This window comes from Triplophysa rosa, linkage group LG17, assembly GCF_024868665.1.
Source record: "Triplophysa rosa linkage group LG17, Trosa_1v2, whole genome shotgun sequence".
NCBI lineage: Eukaryota > Metazoa > Chordata > Actinopteri > Cypriniformes > Nemacheilidae > Triplophysa > Triplophysa rosa.
Genome location: NC_079906.1, coordinates 15,242,833 through 15,262,256, shown reverse-complemented (window position 1 = coordinate 15,262,256; position 19,424 = coordinate 15,242,833). Strand labels below are relative to the sequence as shown.

The 19,424-nt window shown below is 39.6% G+C and overlaps 1 protein-coding gene across 1 annotated transcript in view; it reads right to left on the bottom strand.

Moving 5' to 3' along the window:
• Positions 1-13,642: 13,642 nt before the first annotated feature.
• Positions 13,643-19,424, bottom strand: part of LOC130568214 (nephrocystin-4-like) — a 125,850-nt gene continuing 120,068 nt past the window's right edge. The window contains exons 26-29 of the mRNA XM_057356932.1: positions 19,053-19,224; positions 18,425-18,604; positions 17,575-17,718; positions 13,643-14,962 (exon numbers count right to left, since the gene is read on the bottom strand). Coding sequence (XP_057212915.1) covers positions 14,822-14,962; positions 17,575-17,718; positions 18,425-18,604; positions 19,053-19,224 — 637 coding nt within the window. The 3' untranslated portion in view covers positions 13,643-14,821. The remainder of the gene's footprint in view (positions 14,963-17,574; positions 17,719-18,424; positions 18,605-19,052; positions 19,225-19,424) is intronic.

Genomic DNA, 19,424 nt, shown 5'->3' with positions numbered 1-19,424 from the left:
GGAAACATGCAGTGACATTTCACTGCACAACATCTGGAGATTCACATCTATTCTGAATCCTGTTTGTAACACTAAATCATAAAAGTTACTATAGTAACACTTGTAAACAAGTGTGTGATTAAGTAAGCTACTAGAGGTCATGCACTACAGTTCACATGCTCTCTGAAGCTGTCCATAAAAATTACAAAAGTCAAACAAAAGTGACAAAAATGAAAGTCATCACATATATTTAACTAATTAAAACTTTTCCTACATACATGTAGAAATATTACTGTTGTGTTGCTTAAAGTGAATATGAACTTGTTTTCTTTGCAGTATGTGAGGTCTGAAAAAATACAGAGCATCTTTTCTGGTATCTGTTTCTCCAGTTTTCATTTTCTGCAAATAAATGCAAATAGTTCACAGAATGAAACAAAAATGATCATTTTACTTAAACAGTAAATTTAGAAAAACAGAAAATAATTTTGTTTTTTTCCACAGCTGTATAGAAGGTAAAAAATAATAATATTAAACAAATAAAAACTGAAACCAGGAGTGCTTCTGGACCAGTGTTTATATCTTGTGAAGTGGTCTATATCTTTAGGAAAGATATAATGCTGGTGGTGCAGGAGTCTATGTGCAGAAATGTATATCTCACTGACGGATGAATTTAACAAGAAACTTCCGCAGAAGTGCTTTCTATAAGTAATTTACCAGCAAGTAAATTAGGATTATAAAATTTCTCAACTTTGGGATTAAGCCATTTATGTCATCCATTTTAAAATTTGGTCGCGAGTTGTACGTCATACTTGCGTCATTGTTAAATCAGTGTTAGGAGAGTGTTAAGTGAAGACATGTGAGGGGTCTTTATGCAGAGCTGTGACTCAGAGCTCCAGAGCAGGTGTACATCCATATGCTTCTGTAATTACACTCATCTAAACAATGATTAAAAAACACCAGTTTCAACATATGACAGCCACCAATTCCTTCCTGCCTCCTGCTGCCTTGACACACACACATACACACATGCACACACGCACACGCACACACACACACACACACACAGTAGATGAGGTGAGGCTTGTGTTATACAGAGAGAGGTGAAAAACTGTGTATTAAGTTGTCCTGAGAGAGAGCAGGAGGAGTCGGCCGAATGCGATTGTTCTAGAATTATTTCCATGTAGAACAGTGTCAGAACAGTGCTGAGAAATATCTGTCAGATTTGATTAGGCTCACAGAGCGACTCTGAAATCCAGCGGGACGTTTAACTCGGCCAGACTCCACTACACTATGCTTTAGCCTTTTATCAGTGATTACGCAATTACTGTCAAGGCCCCAAAAAACTGAAGAATGGAAACTGATGGCAAAAAAGCCTTTTTGTGTCTCTCAGAGGGGGAAACAGGCTTAGTGTGATAGTGTGACCTTCTCTTTGTTGTCTACCATTTCAAACAGCAGCAGTCTTGGCTTGAGAAACGGACCATGTTCTTCTAAAAAAACAGTGTGCCTTCAAAGCATCATGTCAATTTACTGTACAGTAGATAAAGAAGAATGAAATCTATTTCTAAAACAAAAACATTTTCAAATAAAATTCTTGAATTACACACGTAGTTACAGTGACAAAGTAGGTCAAATGTTTGCCAAAAATGACATCAGCCCTTCTTATCATATGCATATCTAAATTTGGTAAATTAATAATCACAGATGCAGATCATTTGCTTTAGATTGAACAATTTTATTATAATTTACTCATGACTCATATTAGATTATCTTAAAATAGCAATAGTCAAAGCTGCTTTTTCTATTGGATGAAAAAGCCACTGGTGCACTGTGAGGAAAATATTGTCCAGAAATGTCCCCAAGCTGTTAGTGGGACCCTTTAAAAAGGTCCTATACTAATGTACCATTTTGGAACATATATGTACAGTATACATTTGACATCAATATGTATCTTTGAAATACTTATACAGTATGCACTCTTTAGGTGCAAAAGTTTTTGAAAAGTAGGGTACATTTTCGACCATTTTTTCTAACAGTGTGCAAACAAGAAACACTGATCTGCATGTATCTGTAAGACAAGCAGAACAAGTCTATCATACAAAGAACCACGAGCTGAACCTTATAAATATTATTAATAATAATAATGTATAAATGTAAAAAAATAGGCAGAATGGTCTTAATGAATTTGCACGGTACTCTAGGTCTTTGGTTTGGCTGCTGTGGTACATGCTGTTTTTTTTCTCTCAAAAGCATGTGTGTGTGTCAGGGTCAGGAGAAACACACTGTGTAATAATCACACATACAGTCAACATGAAAGGACTTGAGCGTTGAGCTGTAATTACGCTGGAATAAAGCAGACAGACGGTTTGCTCCCACAGTCACCATTACATCCACGCACACGCTCGCCCACCTCATATTTCATGCATGCGTTTCTAATGCACAGCATTAATAAAGAGAGACAAATCTCTGGTGTGGAGCTCTCAACAGCTTCTGATTTAATCAAAGAGTGGAAAGGCCTACACAGAGCGCAAATGATTTCCGTTAAAACTGTTACATTCTATGGAGAAATCAATTGAAATTAATTTTGTTCTTTTATGTTGCTTCACTCTGTGGATTGTAACTAAAAAGTTCACCCATCTACTGCCTACAATGCTTTGCATAGTTGCTTTCTGTTGAAGTAAAGCCCACTCCTGAACACCATCAGACACTACAAAACCAAAGGTTTTGGATTTGATTTTCATATACAATTGTGACCCTGCCTGTGAAAACCCAACTAAAGTCTATTTTTTGTGATTTGTTTTCTACATAAAATCAGCCAACATAATGTAAAAAACTATCTGTAATATCAAGGTCATGTCAAAGATTGAAATCAGATTGAATTTTTTTTATATTTACATATAGAGTTTTTCCTTTTCTCATTTTCCCTAAATGTATTATTGAAAACCTTCCGAGAAAACCTTCAGTTACACTAGTAACAATAGAGTATTATTACTATAAAAGATTGTTTTGTTTTATGTGGATAAACTGCAACCTAAAAAATAAAGACCTAATTAAACCCAACTAAGAGCCTCCTGTGTACTTTGTTGTAAGCAAACAATTATCCTGCAGAACACTGGGATGCTGAAATGCTTTAGGAAAAAACATGACAGGTCTTTATATCCAAGCGAGCATGGACGGAAACATCATGTAGTGGTTTCGTTTCATGATCAGCTAAAGATCAAACACTTTCGCTGCGCACCAGAATCTGATATGAAGTGCAGCTCGCCGCTGATATACCTGAGAGTGAGATGGAACAAATTGAACAAATCTGTTTCTGACAGCGAGCAGGTCAAAAACCACATGAAGGTGGATGTGAGCACCACCTAACTTATATTTTTAGAGGGGCTGTAATTTCAAACACATTCATTTAATAACATTTTCCAAAAAAACTGCACTCAATCGTGACCCCAAACAACAAGCAGTCGCCATAGAGATTTTGCTATCAGAGCGATTTAAACTTGTACTTTCAAAGTATGTCAGTCGACCCAGTCGTAGACATCTCTACAGACACCTTAAAGGCAGACAACACAGAAAAAAGCCAGTCATAAAGGTCTTGTTCTTGCTTTTAGAAACAGTGAGCACATCAGAACAGAACAGATCACAGGGATCTTGAGACGTGTTTCTCACATCTAAATTTACTCTGACACCGAATCTTAAAATGTGGTGACTACAGCATGAGAAGGTGACAAAAGCTGTGACGCAGCAGCCAAAAATGTCTATCTAACACTTTCAACTGGATAAAAATTATATTAATATGAATTTTATTCATTGGCCAACACTAGAAATACTAGAAAGAAAAGCAAACAGGTCTGCTAGTACAGCCTCACTGCACATCATCTCTTACACAAGAAGGACATTTCTGGACAACCTTCCTATCAACCAATCACTGACCTCTGATTTTAGAGATGGTGCTGTAGAGCAGTGGTTCTCAAACTGGGGTTTGATTTTGTGGTGTTTTATAAAATATAGAAATTTATCATAAATTTTGAGCAATCAAAATAAGACCACCAACCAAAAAAAATGGATGTTTCAGCATTGTATAACTGAATATGTTTTTGGTTTAATTAAAATTTTAAGTTTAAGATTATAAGTCTTCATTTGGGATGCCGCAAAACAATTCACTCTACACAAAGGGGGTCTTACAACAAAAAACGTTGAGAACCACTGCTGTAGAGCGATGATTTGTTGATTTTCCAGGAACACGTCCTACTCGGACAAATCTGTTCCACTGGTCAGCCACTTCCTAAATCCAATTTGCAAAAGATTAATCTTCATGTCAGAACAACAATCTGAACTAAATCTAATCTAAGCCTCATCAACTATACACTCTGTGAAATCCTTATTCTTGTGTACCTTGAATATAGCGTTGAGTCACATCAAACAAGCAGAAAATGTGCAGTTGCGGCCATAAGGAAGATGCTTGCGTCACCCGTTTAGGGCTGCGAAATCAGCTTGAGTTCACTTTGATGTTACAGTAGATTCAATCTTTATGTATTTGAAAGGCTTTGTTCCTAACACAAACTTGCTGAAGATGGTAACAATTCCAAAAACCTGGGAGGGAAAAGAAAGTATTTTTAGCAACCGTGTGGCACATCAAACAATCACTGGCTTTTGTTCAAGGTTAAACACACAATGGAAAACCGTGTGTTTCCTTGTGTCTCTCCGCCGTGTGGAAACCAGATGTGCATCCCTAATCAAAGCTCACTCTCTCTAACGAATTTGAGCCCGAAAAATAAAACTGGCTCGGTGGGAGTTTAAGATTTTTAATGATCACAAAACTATCAGTGCATATGTCTATTGTAAAAGGAAACGTCTTGGTTTACGGATGTAACCTCAGTTCCCTGATGGAGGGAACGAGACGTTGTGTCAAGCCGACAGATGGGGTTCGTCCCTGAGAACCAATCGCTTCCGACTTCTTAGAAAAGGCCAATGAAATTGGCGAATGAAATTTGCATGCCGGACTCCGCCCCCCAGATATCCGGGTATAAAAGGAAGACGGCGTGACTCATTCATTCATCTTTGTACTGAGGAGCCTGAGACCTCTCACGACTGCTGCAGTGGGCAGCACGTGTTGTGGCAAGAAGGACACAACGTCTCGTTCCCTCCAGCAGGGAACTGAGGTTACATCCGTAACCAAGACGTCCCCTTTCTGTCGGTCTCTCTGCGTTGTGTCGAGCCCACAGATGGGGTTCCTATGGAAACGGCACAACACTGTGCCCTGTCACAATCTCTAGCGAAGCGACGGTGACAGGTCTGGGCTTGTCAGCCGTGAGCGCTACCGCGAAATTGTAACCTACCAGTGGGTAGGTAGGGGGTCCCAGAGCTTTACTTGAAAGGTGGGAAGGCCCCTGCCTTCGGCCTCACAGGCGGCGGCTTTGTTTCTCTAACAGCGAGAAGCCGCCTGGTACCGTAAGGCCACTGGGTAAGCGCTACTTCCTCAAGTGGGGGATGCGCTACAGAGACCACTTCCTACCAGAGGGAGGAGTTTAGTGGAGATACCAACATGGTCTCACCGATGGGGGAGAACTCATGGGAAGAATGTGCGGACTGAAGGAGTTAACCGCGAGGTGGAGGTCCACCTAGGGAAGGTCATGGGTTACACCAAGGTGGGAACCAATCATGAGGATACATCAGACGGAACCGCCCTGCTGGGGGGTTACAACGTCCGGTAGCACTAGGTCCAGTTAGAGCTATGTTGTGGATAACTCAGTTGGTACCCGGCCTAAGGGGCAGGGCCGCCCGCAGGAGGTGCTTGCTTAGTGATGGATGGAGTGCCTGTTCTTCACCCAGTGGGGGAAGAAGGGAGGCTAGTTTAGTACGCTGACCCCCTTAGGAGAAAGGGGGAAGGTACTGTCATAGGTGTACACCCTACCGGCCGCCAGTCTTGCCTGATGCCTGCAAGACTCGAGCTGATACCGGTTTTACGCGGAGGCTGTAGGACCTCGCGAAGGTGATGGGTGTAGCCCAACCCGCAGCTCTGCAGATGTCTGCCAGAGTGGCGCCTCGAGCCAGTGCCCACGAGGAGGCTGTACTCCGTGTGGAGAGAGCTCTCACCCAGTGGGCGCGGGCGATCTTAGGACAGGTACGCCGTAGTGACGGCTTCCATGATCCAGTGCGCCAATCTCTGTTTGAGACAGCCCTCCCTGCTGATCTCCAAAACAGACAAAGAGCTGCTCAGAGCTCCTGTGGTTCTGCGTGCGGTCCAAGCAGAGGCGCAATGCGCATACTGGACACAACACGGATGGGGTTGGGTCTTCCTCCCCGGTGGGGAGCGCCTGTAAGTTCACCACCTGGTGTAGGGGGAGTGGTGGGAACTTTGGGCACGTAGCCGGGCCGGGGTCTCAGGATATCTGTGGACACGGAGAATGCTTTTAGGTCCGCTACTCTCTTGAGCGCCATCCGGAGAGCCATCTTCATCATGAGGTGAGAAAGAGCGGCATCTCCGAGGGGCTCCAGGACCGCATCAAGGTCGCAAGATGGTACGGAGCGCGGGTGAGGCAGTGCCTTCCCGCACCCCTTAGGAACCAATTGATCAGGTTGTGCTGTCCTAGAGTCTTACCAGCAACTGGGTCGTGATGAGCGGCAATAGCGGCTACATACACATTCAGTGTGGAAGGGGAGAGATTACTCTCGAGTCTCTGGAAGGACAGCTCGTTCCCAATCGAGCAACTCCGCGGGTCTTCTCTTTGAGAAGAGCACCAGGATGAGAAGAGGCACCACTTACAGGCGTATAGCCGCCTAGTAGCCAGGGCCCTAGCCTGAGTGATGGTCTTAACTGCCGCAGGGGGTAGGCCACTCAGGATCTCCTCATCTCGTCCAGGGGCCAGACATGGAGGTTCCAGAGGTCTGGCCCGGGATGCCATAACGTGCCCTTCCCCTGGGAAAGCAGGTCCTTCGTCAGGGGAATCGGCCGGGGGGGAGCTGTCGTCAAGAGCATTTGCTCCGAGAACTAAGTCCGGTTGGGCCAGTATGGCGCAACTAGTACACTTGATGCTCCTCTTCCCTGACCTTGCACAGAGACCTTGCACCTTGGCCTGACCGTGCACTGCAACCCAATGCCAGCGGTCCGGGGAAGCATGGCTGACATTTTGACGTCCGCTTCTTCCTGGGCTCGACCCCCCGAGGGAGGGAGCTCCGAGGAATCGTCAGAGTCCGATGCCAGTAAGTTGCCCTCCGATGCTGCAACGGACATCTCATCATCATGCACCGTTTCCGAATACGTTGTTGAGGAACAAGACGGTGGGACCATCTCATGGGGAACGGTCAGACGAGCGAGACGAGGTGTGAACGGTCCGCGAGCCGGTGGCTGACGGAATAGCGCTCACAGTAATCCTCATATGACCCTCGCTGCTCGCTGTAGCGGACGGCAGGGCCGTAGTCCTGCCGTCACGGAACGGGAAGCAGACGAGGTGGTGGCTGAGTCCCGTGGGAACACAGCTACCCGTGACACAACGTCTGAATCGTCAACTGCCCGCAGTGCGGGCAGGACGTATCCACAAGGGCTGCCCCAGCGTACTGGAAGCAGACCTCATGTCCGTCCCCCTCCTCGATGAGTGTGTTGCACCCACGAGAACAGCGGCACATGCCACGCTGGAGAAATTTGCTCTTTTAGAGAAAAAACTCTAACACTTCTGGAACCGCCGAGACGCCCAGGGGAAGTCGCCGCAGGAAAGGACAGTCCGCTGCACCACGTCGTAGAACCGGCAGTCTTGTAGTTGCTATCTTGTAGTGAAGTCTGTTGATCATGAGCGAAGACCCCGAAGAACAAAAGGTGAATGAATGAGGCATGCCGTCTCCCTTTTATACCCGGATATCTGGGGGCGGAAGCGATTGGTTCTCAGGGACAAACCCCATCTGTCGGCTTAACACAACGTCGAGAGACCGACAGAAAGGGAACAGTAATGTCAGCTCTATATATACAAACACTCCCTCGCTCGTGAATCTCGGCGCAGTGAACGCTCTTTTGTTCAAGCTAATATGTGGACTGTGCTTCAGGCACATTGCTTGAAGTAATGGAATTCCAGCACTGTGCTAATTAGGCTTGTGTCTAATTATTACAGAATTCTAATGAGATATTCTGTTATCCCTGGATATGAAGCCTGAAATGCTTTAGACTGAGCAATACCTCGAGCAAACACCTGAAGCTGATTAAAACTAGAAAATGACTGTACGTTCATGGCGATGGAAATCAGATATTAGGTCATTTATCAAGAAAAACACGTTTAAAACTCCAGTCGAGTATTTACTGAGGTCTCGCTTTTGTGTGCCTAGACTATGATCTTTATCGATAATGCAAAATAGTGCTATTTCATTTTGATAACACTTTAAGGTTGTATTTGTGAAGGCTAACATTATCTAGCATGAACTAACAAAAAACAATATACTCAACATTAATTTATCTTAATTAATGTTAATTTTAGGATTTACTAATACATTTTTGAAATCAAAATATATAGAATGTATGTAGGCTATTCTGTCATTATTTACTCTCCCTCAAGTTGTTCCAAACCTGTATACATTTCTTAGGTCTGCTGAACACAAAGATACTTTGAAAAATGTTTTTAAACAGTTTGGCACTTTTGACTTCCATAGCAGGAAAAGCAAACTACTATAGTAGTCAATGGTGCCACAGGACTGTTTGGTTTCCAACATTGTTTAAAATATCTTCTTTTGTATTATAAAGAACAATATATCCAAGTCTGAAACAACTTTAGGGTGAGTAAATGATGACAGAATTTTCTTTTTGGGGTGAACTGTCCCTTTAATGCACAATGAACTAACGTGAACAACTACTGTACATTGGCATTAACTATATCCCTCATTACTAGTTCATGTTAGCTAATGCATTTACTGTTAACAAATATAACCTTATTGTAAAGCGTTACATTTTTCTTTTGTTATTAATGGGAATAAGATTATAGTGTGCGGATTTCCCTTGTTTATTCTAAAACTCCATATCGCAAGTGTTCTTCCGAAACATCGGATTTCCATATTCATTTTTCAAGAAATGTAAAACACTGTACTTCTTAAATGAGTAAATACTGTGTTGACGAGCACTTTTTATTGATTAGATGTTTGCAATACCCAGAGACAAGATAATGGGTGACTAATAATAATGATTTAGTGCAAAAATAGAAATCACAAAATATGAAGATACAAGGTTTCAGAAGGACATGGATATGCACCTTATATTTTGGACAAAAAAATTGACAGAAATTTTTGAATAAAACATGACATTTCAAGAAATGAATGTTGATACTACAAACTTTCAGGCCACTGAAAACAAAGTCAAGGATTGGCAACTCTCCACTGTAATTAGTGCTATTGAATGTAATTAGGACTATGATGGCCTCTTAGACTCAATATTTCTTTGATTATATGTAGATTAGTGCACATTTACAAAAACTAAAGTGTTGTCTGTTTTTATGATATTGTAAATGTCGTATGATGTGCTAACTGCTCTTTAATCATGCACTTATTTGCAATTATCATGTAATTATGTAAGTGCTTCCAAAAGAGAGCCAAGAAACAAAATGAAAACCTATGAATACAAACTGAACAATAATGACCTGTAATGACATAGGCATCTGTTTTCTGTAACAGTCTCTAAAACAGAAATGACTGGATGTGGTCAATGGAGACTATACTATTGTCTGAATAGAGGGACATTGAATTCACTGTATTTTTCTTTTGTGCACACCATGCAGAATATAACTGTGCAAAGATTGAAAGAGAAAATCACCAAGGAAAGAAACTTTTCTAAATACATTTGTCCTCAGCATGAAGATAGGAAAACTTTTCAAGGTATTTTATTTGGTGTTGATTCATTAAAATTATTTATAATGTTAGTTCTGAGGCCTTGAAAGCCTGGCTTCAGATGATTTGATTTGATTTAATATTTGATTTACAAACATCCAAACTTAAATACACTGAAGATTTCTAAAAGACTTTGTACTTTTTATGAACTAACACTGCAGATGTGTAAAGGAGCTATGTGTCATCACCAGCAGATATCTGTGACCAGCCTGAGTTTAATTCTGACCTGTCACTTATATGAGGTCTAAGCATCAGAGCAATGCACCTGAGGTCTTGCCTCCAGCTATCTTAACAGACATCCCAAAATGTACTTTGTCATGTCCGTTCCTTTTTTAACAGAAAGAGAACCAAGACCAAGATATTTACAAAACAAACCTTCACATCCAGTCCAAACCTTAACAGTTTCTATTTTGGAGCATCTAAAATAATAAGAAACTGAAGAAAATCAGGCTAGACATGAGCTTCATGAAAAGCAACATAATGATTCTTTCAAAATGTTTTGTGTCAAACAACTCAAACTCAAACAACATCGAGGTAAATAAAGACAGAATTTTCATTTTTGGGTGAACTGTTTCTTTTAGAAATTGTGCTGTATAGTTGTCAAAGTAATCAAACTGCAGTCTCTAAAAAAAGGGTTTCAGGGTAAACAGTTTATCCAGATCTCACTGATATTTTGAGAAAAGTGTTTAAAGTTAAAAGTGTTTTATCAATATCTCCACCATTTCAAGGTAAATCTCAAATATGATTCAGTCTCAAAATATAGAGAGTTACACGCTCCAGTTGTAGCATGGACTGAAAGTAAATAAATGTGTGTTGTCACCAAGCTCTGCAATGAAAAGCATTTGTTCTGTAAATCAGGATATATCAAACCCTAAATTTCATCTCAAAAATATCCTCTAAAAGAAACAAAATAAACACACAATTGGGTGATTAAGTCTGAGATCACAATGAAAATGTGGGATTTAAACTTGGTGAAAAAAATTTCAGGAAATTGAAACATAATACTAAAACATGTCAAAACATAACAAACATATCACTGCTGTCCTTCTGAAACCTTGTATCTTCATTTTTCGTGATTTTTAATTTTTTTGCCAAAAATCATTATTTTTTTGGGTTTCAATAAAGGGTTTCATTATAAACCCTTTATGTTTGTCGCTGGGTTTTGCAAATATCTAGTCAATAAAAAGTAATAAAAAGTGCTTGTCAACATTGACAACACAGTATGTAATCATTTTAAAAGTACAGTGTTTTTTCTATTTCCTGAAAATCAGCGAATTCTGGACATACAAGGTTTCAGAAGGACAGCAATGATATTTAGGATTCTGCAGTATTTTTAGGAGACTAATCAAATAAACAATATGATAGTGTGACAAAGTTAACAAAATGTGAAAAAAAGATTTTTTGCTTATCGATGCACCCAACGAACATTCTTAAATTTATTTTTGCAAAAAATTGGTGGATGTTTTTAAATCAAATTTCACAAAATTGCCATGCTGATAATGTATTTTATAAGGAAAAATACATAGTTAAAAATTAAGCATTTGTTAAAATTGCGTTTTGTTATAGTAAATAGGTTATAGTTATAGTAAATTTTTTGCTACTTTAATTAAAATTATTGTTAGTATAATTTTTTTTATAAAAATGGTTATATTTTAGTATTTTAAAGCATTTTTTCTCTTTAATAAGGCTAAAGATGAATATAATTCTTATAATAATATAATATAACACATTTATCGCATATATTTGCAATGTACTTAAAGGTGCCAAAGAAACCATTGATACAATATCTTAAATTGTTCTCTGATATCTACATAGAAGGTATGTGGCTTTATTAAGTGCTAAAATTATCCAGAAACGGTTTTACATGTCCATTTACAACACCAAAATTTGTCCCTAGAATGAAAAGGTCTGTTATTACCTTATTTGGAAAGGTCATGAATATTAATGTTGAGCTGTGCTCTGATTGGCTGTTTCGCTGCGCTGGCTCATGCCACTAGCTCACACAGCAAACAGATCGCTACTGTCAGGCGTGAAATAGAAGAAGTGGATAAAATCACTGCTTACTGCTTGCGGCAGGGGTTCTAATGGCAGTGTAGTCGGAATTGCCCCCTTCTTAAATCAGTATCAAAACGCTGAGCGAAGTCTGCTTGATATTGTCCCCAAAACTGTCCCTTTCACTTTCGTCACGTGACTCTCGCTGCTATGTGCTTCAAATTGCATTGTAAACAAATATAAACAAGCTTATAAACTTGCACGATACAGATCAGACGCGTCAGACTTTATAACTGTGCAGCTCGTGCTGTTTAAAGAAGACGCACAGTTTGTGCAGACCTGCCTGACTTTATAACTGTATAAAGAAGATGCGTGTCTGCGCAGCTTGCGTTGTATAAAGAAGATGCGCATGAGTTTATAACCGAGAAGCTTGCACTGTACAGATGACGCACGCCTGACTTGATAACTGCCCAGCTCGCGCTGTATAAAGAAGACATGTCTCAGCGCAGCTCGCGCCAAGATGCGCCTCACTTCATAACGTCGTGGCTTGTTTAAAGAAGACAACGACGTCATCGTCCATCACAAGGTTTCACTGTAGATATAGTCCGATGCCAATTTGGAAGACATCGCCCAACCCTACTCACAATACCTGTAGAACTTCCCATGATTCGGCTGTGCACGTCCGGCTGGCCTAGAACATGGGCGGGTATATGGGCGTACATCCCGACTGTAACGTCACAGTCGGTGTTATGTTGGGATTTGAATCTTTTTCAGTCGTCTTTTGCATGCACAGGATTTACACAAGAAGGAGGAAACAATAGTGTTTGAGGCTCACGACATGTCATTTCCATGTACAGACCTCGTATTTCATGCACACAAACACGCAATCAAATAATATGGTTTCCAGGCATTCTTTGTTATTGCTTTTCTATCATCTCTCTCTCTCTTCTGTCACGGTGAGGGGTGCCCTCTACAGGTCGGTCACGATCATGAATATGAAGAGAGGAAGCCGACGACGGGTGGAAATTGATGCGCGTTACAAACACGCTCCATATGTTCCCACTGATCTGCTCATTAAGACACCACTGAGTTAACTGCTGCCGAGATCATCTATTCTCTAGCAGAGCTGGAGATTGAGCGAGTTTAATCCAACACACTACTAGAGAGCTGCTCCTTTTAACCCTCGTCTCAGCACCTCTTCATCAAACCCTCCCTTCTCTTTCTCTCCTTCGCTCACACGTTCTCAAACTCGCACTCTCAAATCCTCTCTCATTTTCACCCACCAAAAATACACAATTTCACACCAGGTCTCGGATACGTGTGTAGACGCACACTAGCTGCCACAGCGCTGGTTAAGCTCTCGTGACGCACCTCAGAAGAAGCCGATACATTTTCATTGTGCCTTTGATGGCGTTTTCTGCTCTTTCCGGCAGCGCTGAGCATCGCGTCGGCGTCTCTGAAGAGCCTGTGCGAGCGTGTATGTAAGAGAGGAAGCGACTGTGTGTATGACACAGTTTCAAAAATCTCTACAAACAGCATGTCAACAGACTGTGGACAGCACTGCCCGCTGAGATAGATGACTACATAATATCTGAGAGAGGGAGCTCCCACAATACACAATACGCAGGGTCTTCAGGAAACATCAAAGGTTTTCTGGAGTCCGGATAATTTTTTTATTTTTGTATCTTTTTTACAGTCTGTGCTCTTTGTAGCGTTTCTGGGCTGGTTAGTTGGCAGATTGTTTGGCTGTTGTCAGACTCTGACAGCTGTAGCTCTAATAGGAGGCATGAGATTAGTCCTCTGATGGTTATGGAAACCCTATACAGCTACTCCAAACACAGTGATACATAAAGAATGATATAAAGAATTATACTCAAAAATCATGAGCATTTTATTGATGCTGCAAAAAAATATGATACAAAATCTGCAAACGTCACATGCTTCAAAATGTAATAATAAAAGATGTTTGGTCATACTTCTTGCTTGAGGACATCTAGAGCTGAAGTCCTGGGCAAGTGGCCATCAGTTCTCCGTTCCCAATGACGCATCGCAGCAGGGATGCGGCTTTGCGATAAACACACATGAAGAGGGTGGATAAGAGCATCGGCTCGATTGAGGATCTCTTCTCTGTCTCAGCCGACAGCACTGCAGGGTGGCTTTACTCCAACGTACGTGAGAAACACGTCTCTCTGCTTAGATGAACTGTCTGATAGGGTTATTTGAGAGGTCTAGTTGTTTGTAAGAAGATAATGTTCTCATCTTCTGCGTTTATCTCTGAAGTATGTTTAGTCTGTATTTTTCTATTTTGTGTACTTGGAATAAGGCTGTGTAAGTTAACCTTTGATAATGCAATGAACAAAAAAATGGACAACACAATTATAGCATGTGTTGATCTTAGTTATTGCTTTTGTTTTGCAGTAACTAATGCATTTTTAACTTAATGTTATATAAGTTAATGTTAGTTAATGCAGAAACTGATGTGAGCACATTTAACGTGAACTAAAATCAATAAATGCTATTGGTTGTTCATAATAGCTAATGCATTATATTACATTTATTTAAAGGGATAGTTCACCCAAAAATGAAAATTCTGTTAATATTTCCTCACAATATTGTCATTTCAAACCTGTATGACTTTCTATTTTCTTCCAAACATAAAAGAACATATTTTGAAGAAAGTTAGTAAACAAAAACCATTGGTCCACATTCACTTTTATTATACAGACACAAAACCAATGCAAGTCAATGGAGACCAATGGCAACATTCTTCAAAATATCTTTTGTGTTCTGCGGAAGAAAGAAAGCTGTACAGGTTTAAAATTACACAAGGGTGAGTAAATGATGACAGAATTTTCATTCTGGGGTGAACTGTCCCTTTAAGCATTTAAGGTTTGTATGTGATGGGCAAAGGAATAAATATAATATAAATACAGTTTGTGTTTGTTTGAGAGTGTTTTGGACTGTAAAAGAGTGTGTTTGTACAGCAGTGGAGTAAATGTTATCTATACTGGACTCTAACACAGTACGTGTCCTCGTTCTTATCCTGTTGGTCATTGATGAAGATGAGAATCTCTTCTGTACCGGGATTCTGAGTTGGAGCGAAGCGCAGACCGATGGTGTAGATCTCCCCTCCTCTGATCTACAACACACACACAAAACACTGGAATTAAAATGCAATATACATGTCACAGGCACCATTGTCATGAAAATTAGTATGTGTACTGTAAATCTCACTTCAAAGACATGCAGATGATATGCCTCACAGATTAAACTAAAACTGGAGATAGACGGTTTTAGCGGCTACAACATAAACGTTATGTGGCTCAAACTTAATTTCAGGGGCCAGTTGCATAAACATAGCCGCTATGTTTAATCATAAACATAATCGCTAATGATTCTCACAGACTAGCAATTAGTTAGGACTAATATGTTTTACTTTTCAGATTTCAGTTAGACCAATCTACCTTTGTATGTAACTGACTTGAAGAAGAATAATCTATAACGGTTGAGTAGTTTTAATACAATTAATATACAATAAAATATTAATATTAATTAATATTAAAACAGATTAAATCTAAAAATTAATTGTTATACTATAGCCAATCACAGACAGGAAGTTAACTTTGGGCCAGGCACATGCGTCCGATGAAACCGTCATTTATTTTTTATTTTATTTATATTTTTCTTTATATTTTCCACATTTTAGAATAATAGTAAATCCATCAAAACCATGTAATACAATTGTAAATGTGGGAATTATGTTTTGGCTAAAAGCATTCAAAATAAATTAATGCCATGTTATATTTTAACATATTGTGGTCACCACCCTTCACCTAGAATTTGCAAAATGGAACACTTGGCATTTTATCATCCAAGATGCTCTTTAAACAGTATTGGATGAATGTCCATCAATGCTGGACTCTTATTGGTGGCTTTTTATTTATTTAATATATAATCCCTTTAAAAAATATATTTTTAAATAAGTATTTTGTTATTTCTAATGAAAGAAATTAATATGTTGGCACAATTTTATTTTGTCTTCAAAGGTTTAAACATTAAAACACCTTCAGATTAAAATATTTTTAAAATGAGAGTTATTAAAATTTTGGTTTTTAGTTTTTTGTCGTTTTATTAAAATTTTAAATTAGCTTTTATTTTTAGATTTTTAGTTTATTTTGTTTTAGTTTATTGCTATTTTTAGCAATTTTGTTATATGCTTTTGTAATTTTATTATTTACTTGTTTATTTTTTATGTTGGTATATAAGATTAATTTATTTTTATTTTAGATTTTGTTTGATATTATAATTTTAGTGCGTTAAACTTATTTCAGTTTATTTCTGGGGAAACATTTCCACATTTCAAGTTTTTCCAATAATTTTAGGAAAATATTTTATTTGATTTCAATAAACAGAAACTTTTTCAAAGTTTAAATTTTAGTAAACTAAAAAACCCTGTTTAAGATCATAAGAATTTTTTTTTATTTGACCGGTAGTGTACATTCAGAAGATTATTTTGCTATATTCTAAACACCATCTATCCCTTTCATTCTAAATAACAAAACGTTGTGTTTCCAGAACATGTAATTACATGCATTACTGAGTAAATGCTACTGAGTTACACAGAAACAGATTGCATTCTTGTATACAGAGAAGTAAATTAGAGAAAATACGCTCTGTTTGTCTTTATACATCATTTCTAATGGCTGACTAAGACATATGAAGCACAGTTGAGGATTTAGTTCGTAATCTCCTCAAAAGCACGGACGTATCGATTCTTCCTTTGCTTTTTGGCTCTGCGCCTATTTTACAATGACACAGTTGTTATTTCTCCGAGGGAGAAAAACAACATCTCTATACACATTCTTCAAAAATATAGAGCTCGTAAATCCAGCGCGAGAGAAGATAATTGAAGCAGTGTTGACTAGCAAGAGAATGGAACAGGCCATTTCCTTTCTTTATGAGCTTCACCGTTTTTATTTGACTCTTGAGGATTCATTAATCCGTTGTGTTCAATACTGTCAGTTGCATATTTCACTTTGTTCGGCTATTTATTGCCAGATATGGGGTGTAAGCCATCATGCGAGGCTCCGTAAACTACACGGCGATCAATGAGACCACTGAATGATGAAATTAACATTCTACCCCCTCCTGTTTTACACAGTTTCAGTGCAAAAACGATGATCAGGGAAAATGACACTGCGACCCCCGCAGCCATCGAGATATATCTGAGATCTTCTGTCCTTGCGGCTGACTAACTACAGTTCCATTGTCTGTCTGGAGTAACACGCAACGCTTTCGTATCGATCTACTGATCAATTAACAGCTTTTAATCGAAGTCTATTGTAGACCTACAAGCATCATTCTCAAATCTGAAGGTGACAGATATTGACATTTCCAGCCCAAGTGTGAGAATCTCTCTTTGTCCATATTTTTGGACCGCAGCTTTCCTCGGGGGACGAGCATTGCAAAGGCCAAAACACAAAGCGACGGCTCCAATATACAGAGAACTTCACATACTGTGAAATATGTCTGAGAATGATGGTTTAGACAGAGTAATTGATTCTTAGAAAGAGACATGTCAAGATTTTTCTCCCCTGGGCTCTAGACACCTTTTTGGTGGATGTGGCTTTTGAAAATGTGGTTTTCTGTCAACGTTCAACAGCAAATGTTTGGGAAATGATATACTTTTTATAAAGCAGCAGTTGCGAACTGTTGTTTAATAGATCCAGGATAACGTCTGCCCTATCTTACCTTAAACTGTTCCTCTTTAAACATAAGAAGGTCCGGGTGGTCTGTGCTCAGCTTGAATACTTTGGAGGTAGAGTAGGGGTTGGTGAAACTTATTTTCTTATTGCTGCCCTTTCCTCCATCGACAGGAACTTTGATTTCAAACGCCTGCGAAGATGAAACCACACATACAGACCCATTAAATAACTCAAATAAAAATGTCTGTTTAAATCACGGGCGTTGACTTCAACTGCCATTTCATCTGTCAGGATGGTGAAATTTAAAGCCTCATTCAGCTCTTGCCATTTCTACTAAAAATCAACATAAGCTGAGAAAAAATGTCACTGTGGATTGTGTATCGTGTTTTCGAGCCAGAATGAACCGTCTAATCACTACTAATAGTTTAACTGCTTTATTGGCCAATAAGGTCACTCAATATTGGCATCCACTAGGGAAAATAAAGGACACAATAAAAGTAATCATGATTTTAAATAAATATAGATAAATAAATATAGAAGAAAATATTATTACTTAAGCTTGGTCGTTTAAATTAAAACCTTTATATGCTACTGTATTGTTAAAGAGATGTTACGGCAGTACCCATTCACTTCTATAGTATGGACACAAAATCAATGGGTACCGCTGTTGTTTGGTTACCAGCATTCTTTAAAATATCTTCTTTTGTGTTTTGCATAATAAAGAAAGTTATAAAGGTTTGAAATGGCAATAGGGTGAGTAAATGATGACAAAACTTTCATGTTTGGGCGAACTATCCCTTTAAAAATGAATTTCTATGGGGGAAACGCATTCGATTTTTACTACGGTAAAGTAATGTTAATCATTTTCCGCATTTGTGTATTATTCGCCTTCTCACCTTGGAGATCACAGGTTGCCTGCATGTAATACACAGCAGCCAGGAGCCGACAAGCTGCCGCGTGTCCACGTCAACCACGTTGAGGTAAAAGAAACGACTCCCAGGGCGCAGGGCCCTCACGCCCACCCTGACGTCCTGCACACCCTGAGCAGGCAGGGCAAAAACCTCCCCTGGATCAACCTGCAGCAGACAGACAGAGAAGATACCACATCATAGATATTCAGACAACGAAGAAAGTTAAGATGACTTTCAATTCGACAAAAGCTCACAAGGAACCACAAAGCTGCACCTGTAACTAAATTCGTGTCTTGTCGGCATCTGCTGTCCAATATTAGCACATGGCCTATTAAACCTATAGACAGAACGCATTAGCTCAGTTGAGCCTCTACTATGTTTGCTCTGCTTGCATATTTAGAATAACAGGAAATAGCCATTTTAAGATTTACGACGCTCATATAATCCACACATTTCGCAGTTTTCTTTTTCGGTAGGGATTCACATTAAAGTCCTACTTTGTTTGCTGAGGTGTGCTGAACACGTGAAGATAATAAGTCTGCTTTAAACAAAAGCCCCCATCAGCGCTCCCATCCTTGATCTGTGTGTTTTCTTTTTACCCTGCAATTCGTACCTGAAGCTCCAGGGGATGCGACGTATAACACTTGACCCTCCGGATGGCTTGCGTGCCATGCAAAACCAGTGAATGCCAGTCGAGAGTGCCACACACACAGCTCAGGTCCATCCTTTGCAGGTAATGCACGTATACCTGCCATATCTGCGCAGGGGAGGCCAGCCAGGGGTCACTGCCACAGAGAGATTGACACAGAGGCATGTGAACAAACCCCTCACACACACACAAAAGACACTTTGGGCTTTTTATACAATAACACAATGGCAGGACAGGCCTCACATCCCCGGAGAGAGCGAGAGACATATCTCAAATCTTCAAAGGAAAAATGTTCAGAGAGCCACAAATGTCAGTTTTTAAATTCACCCGTTCACC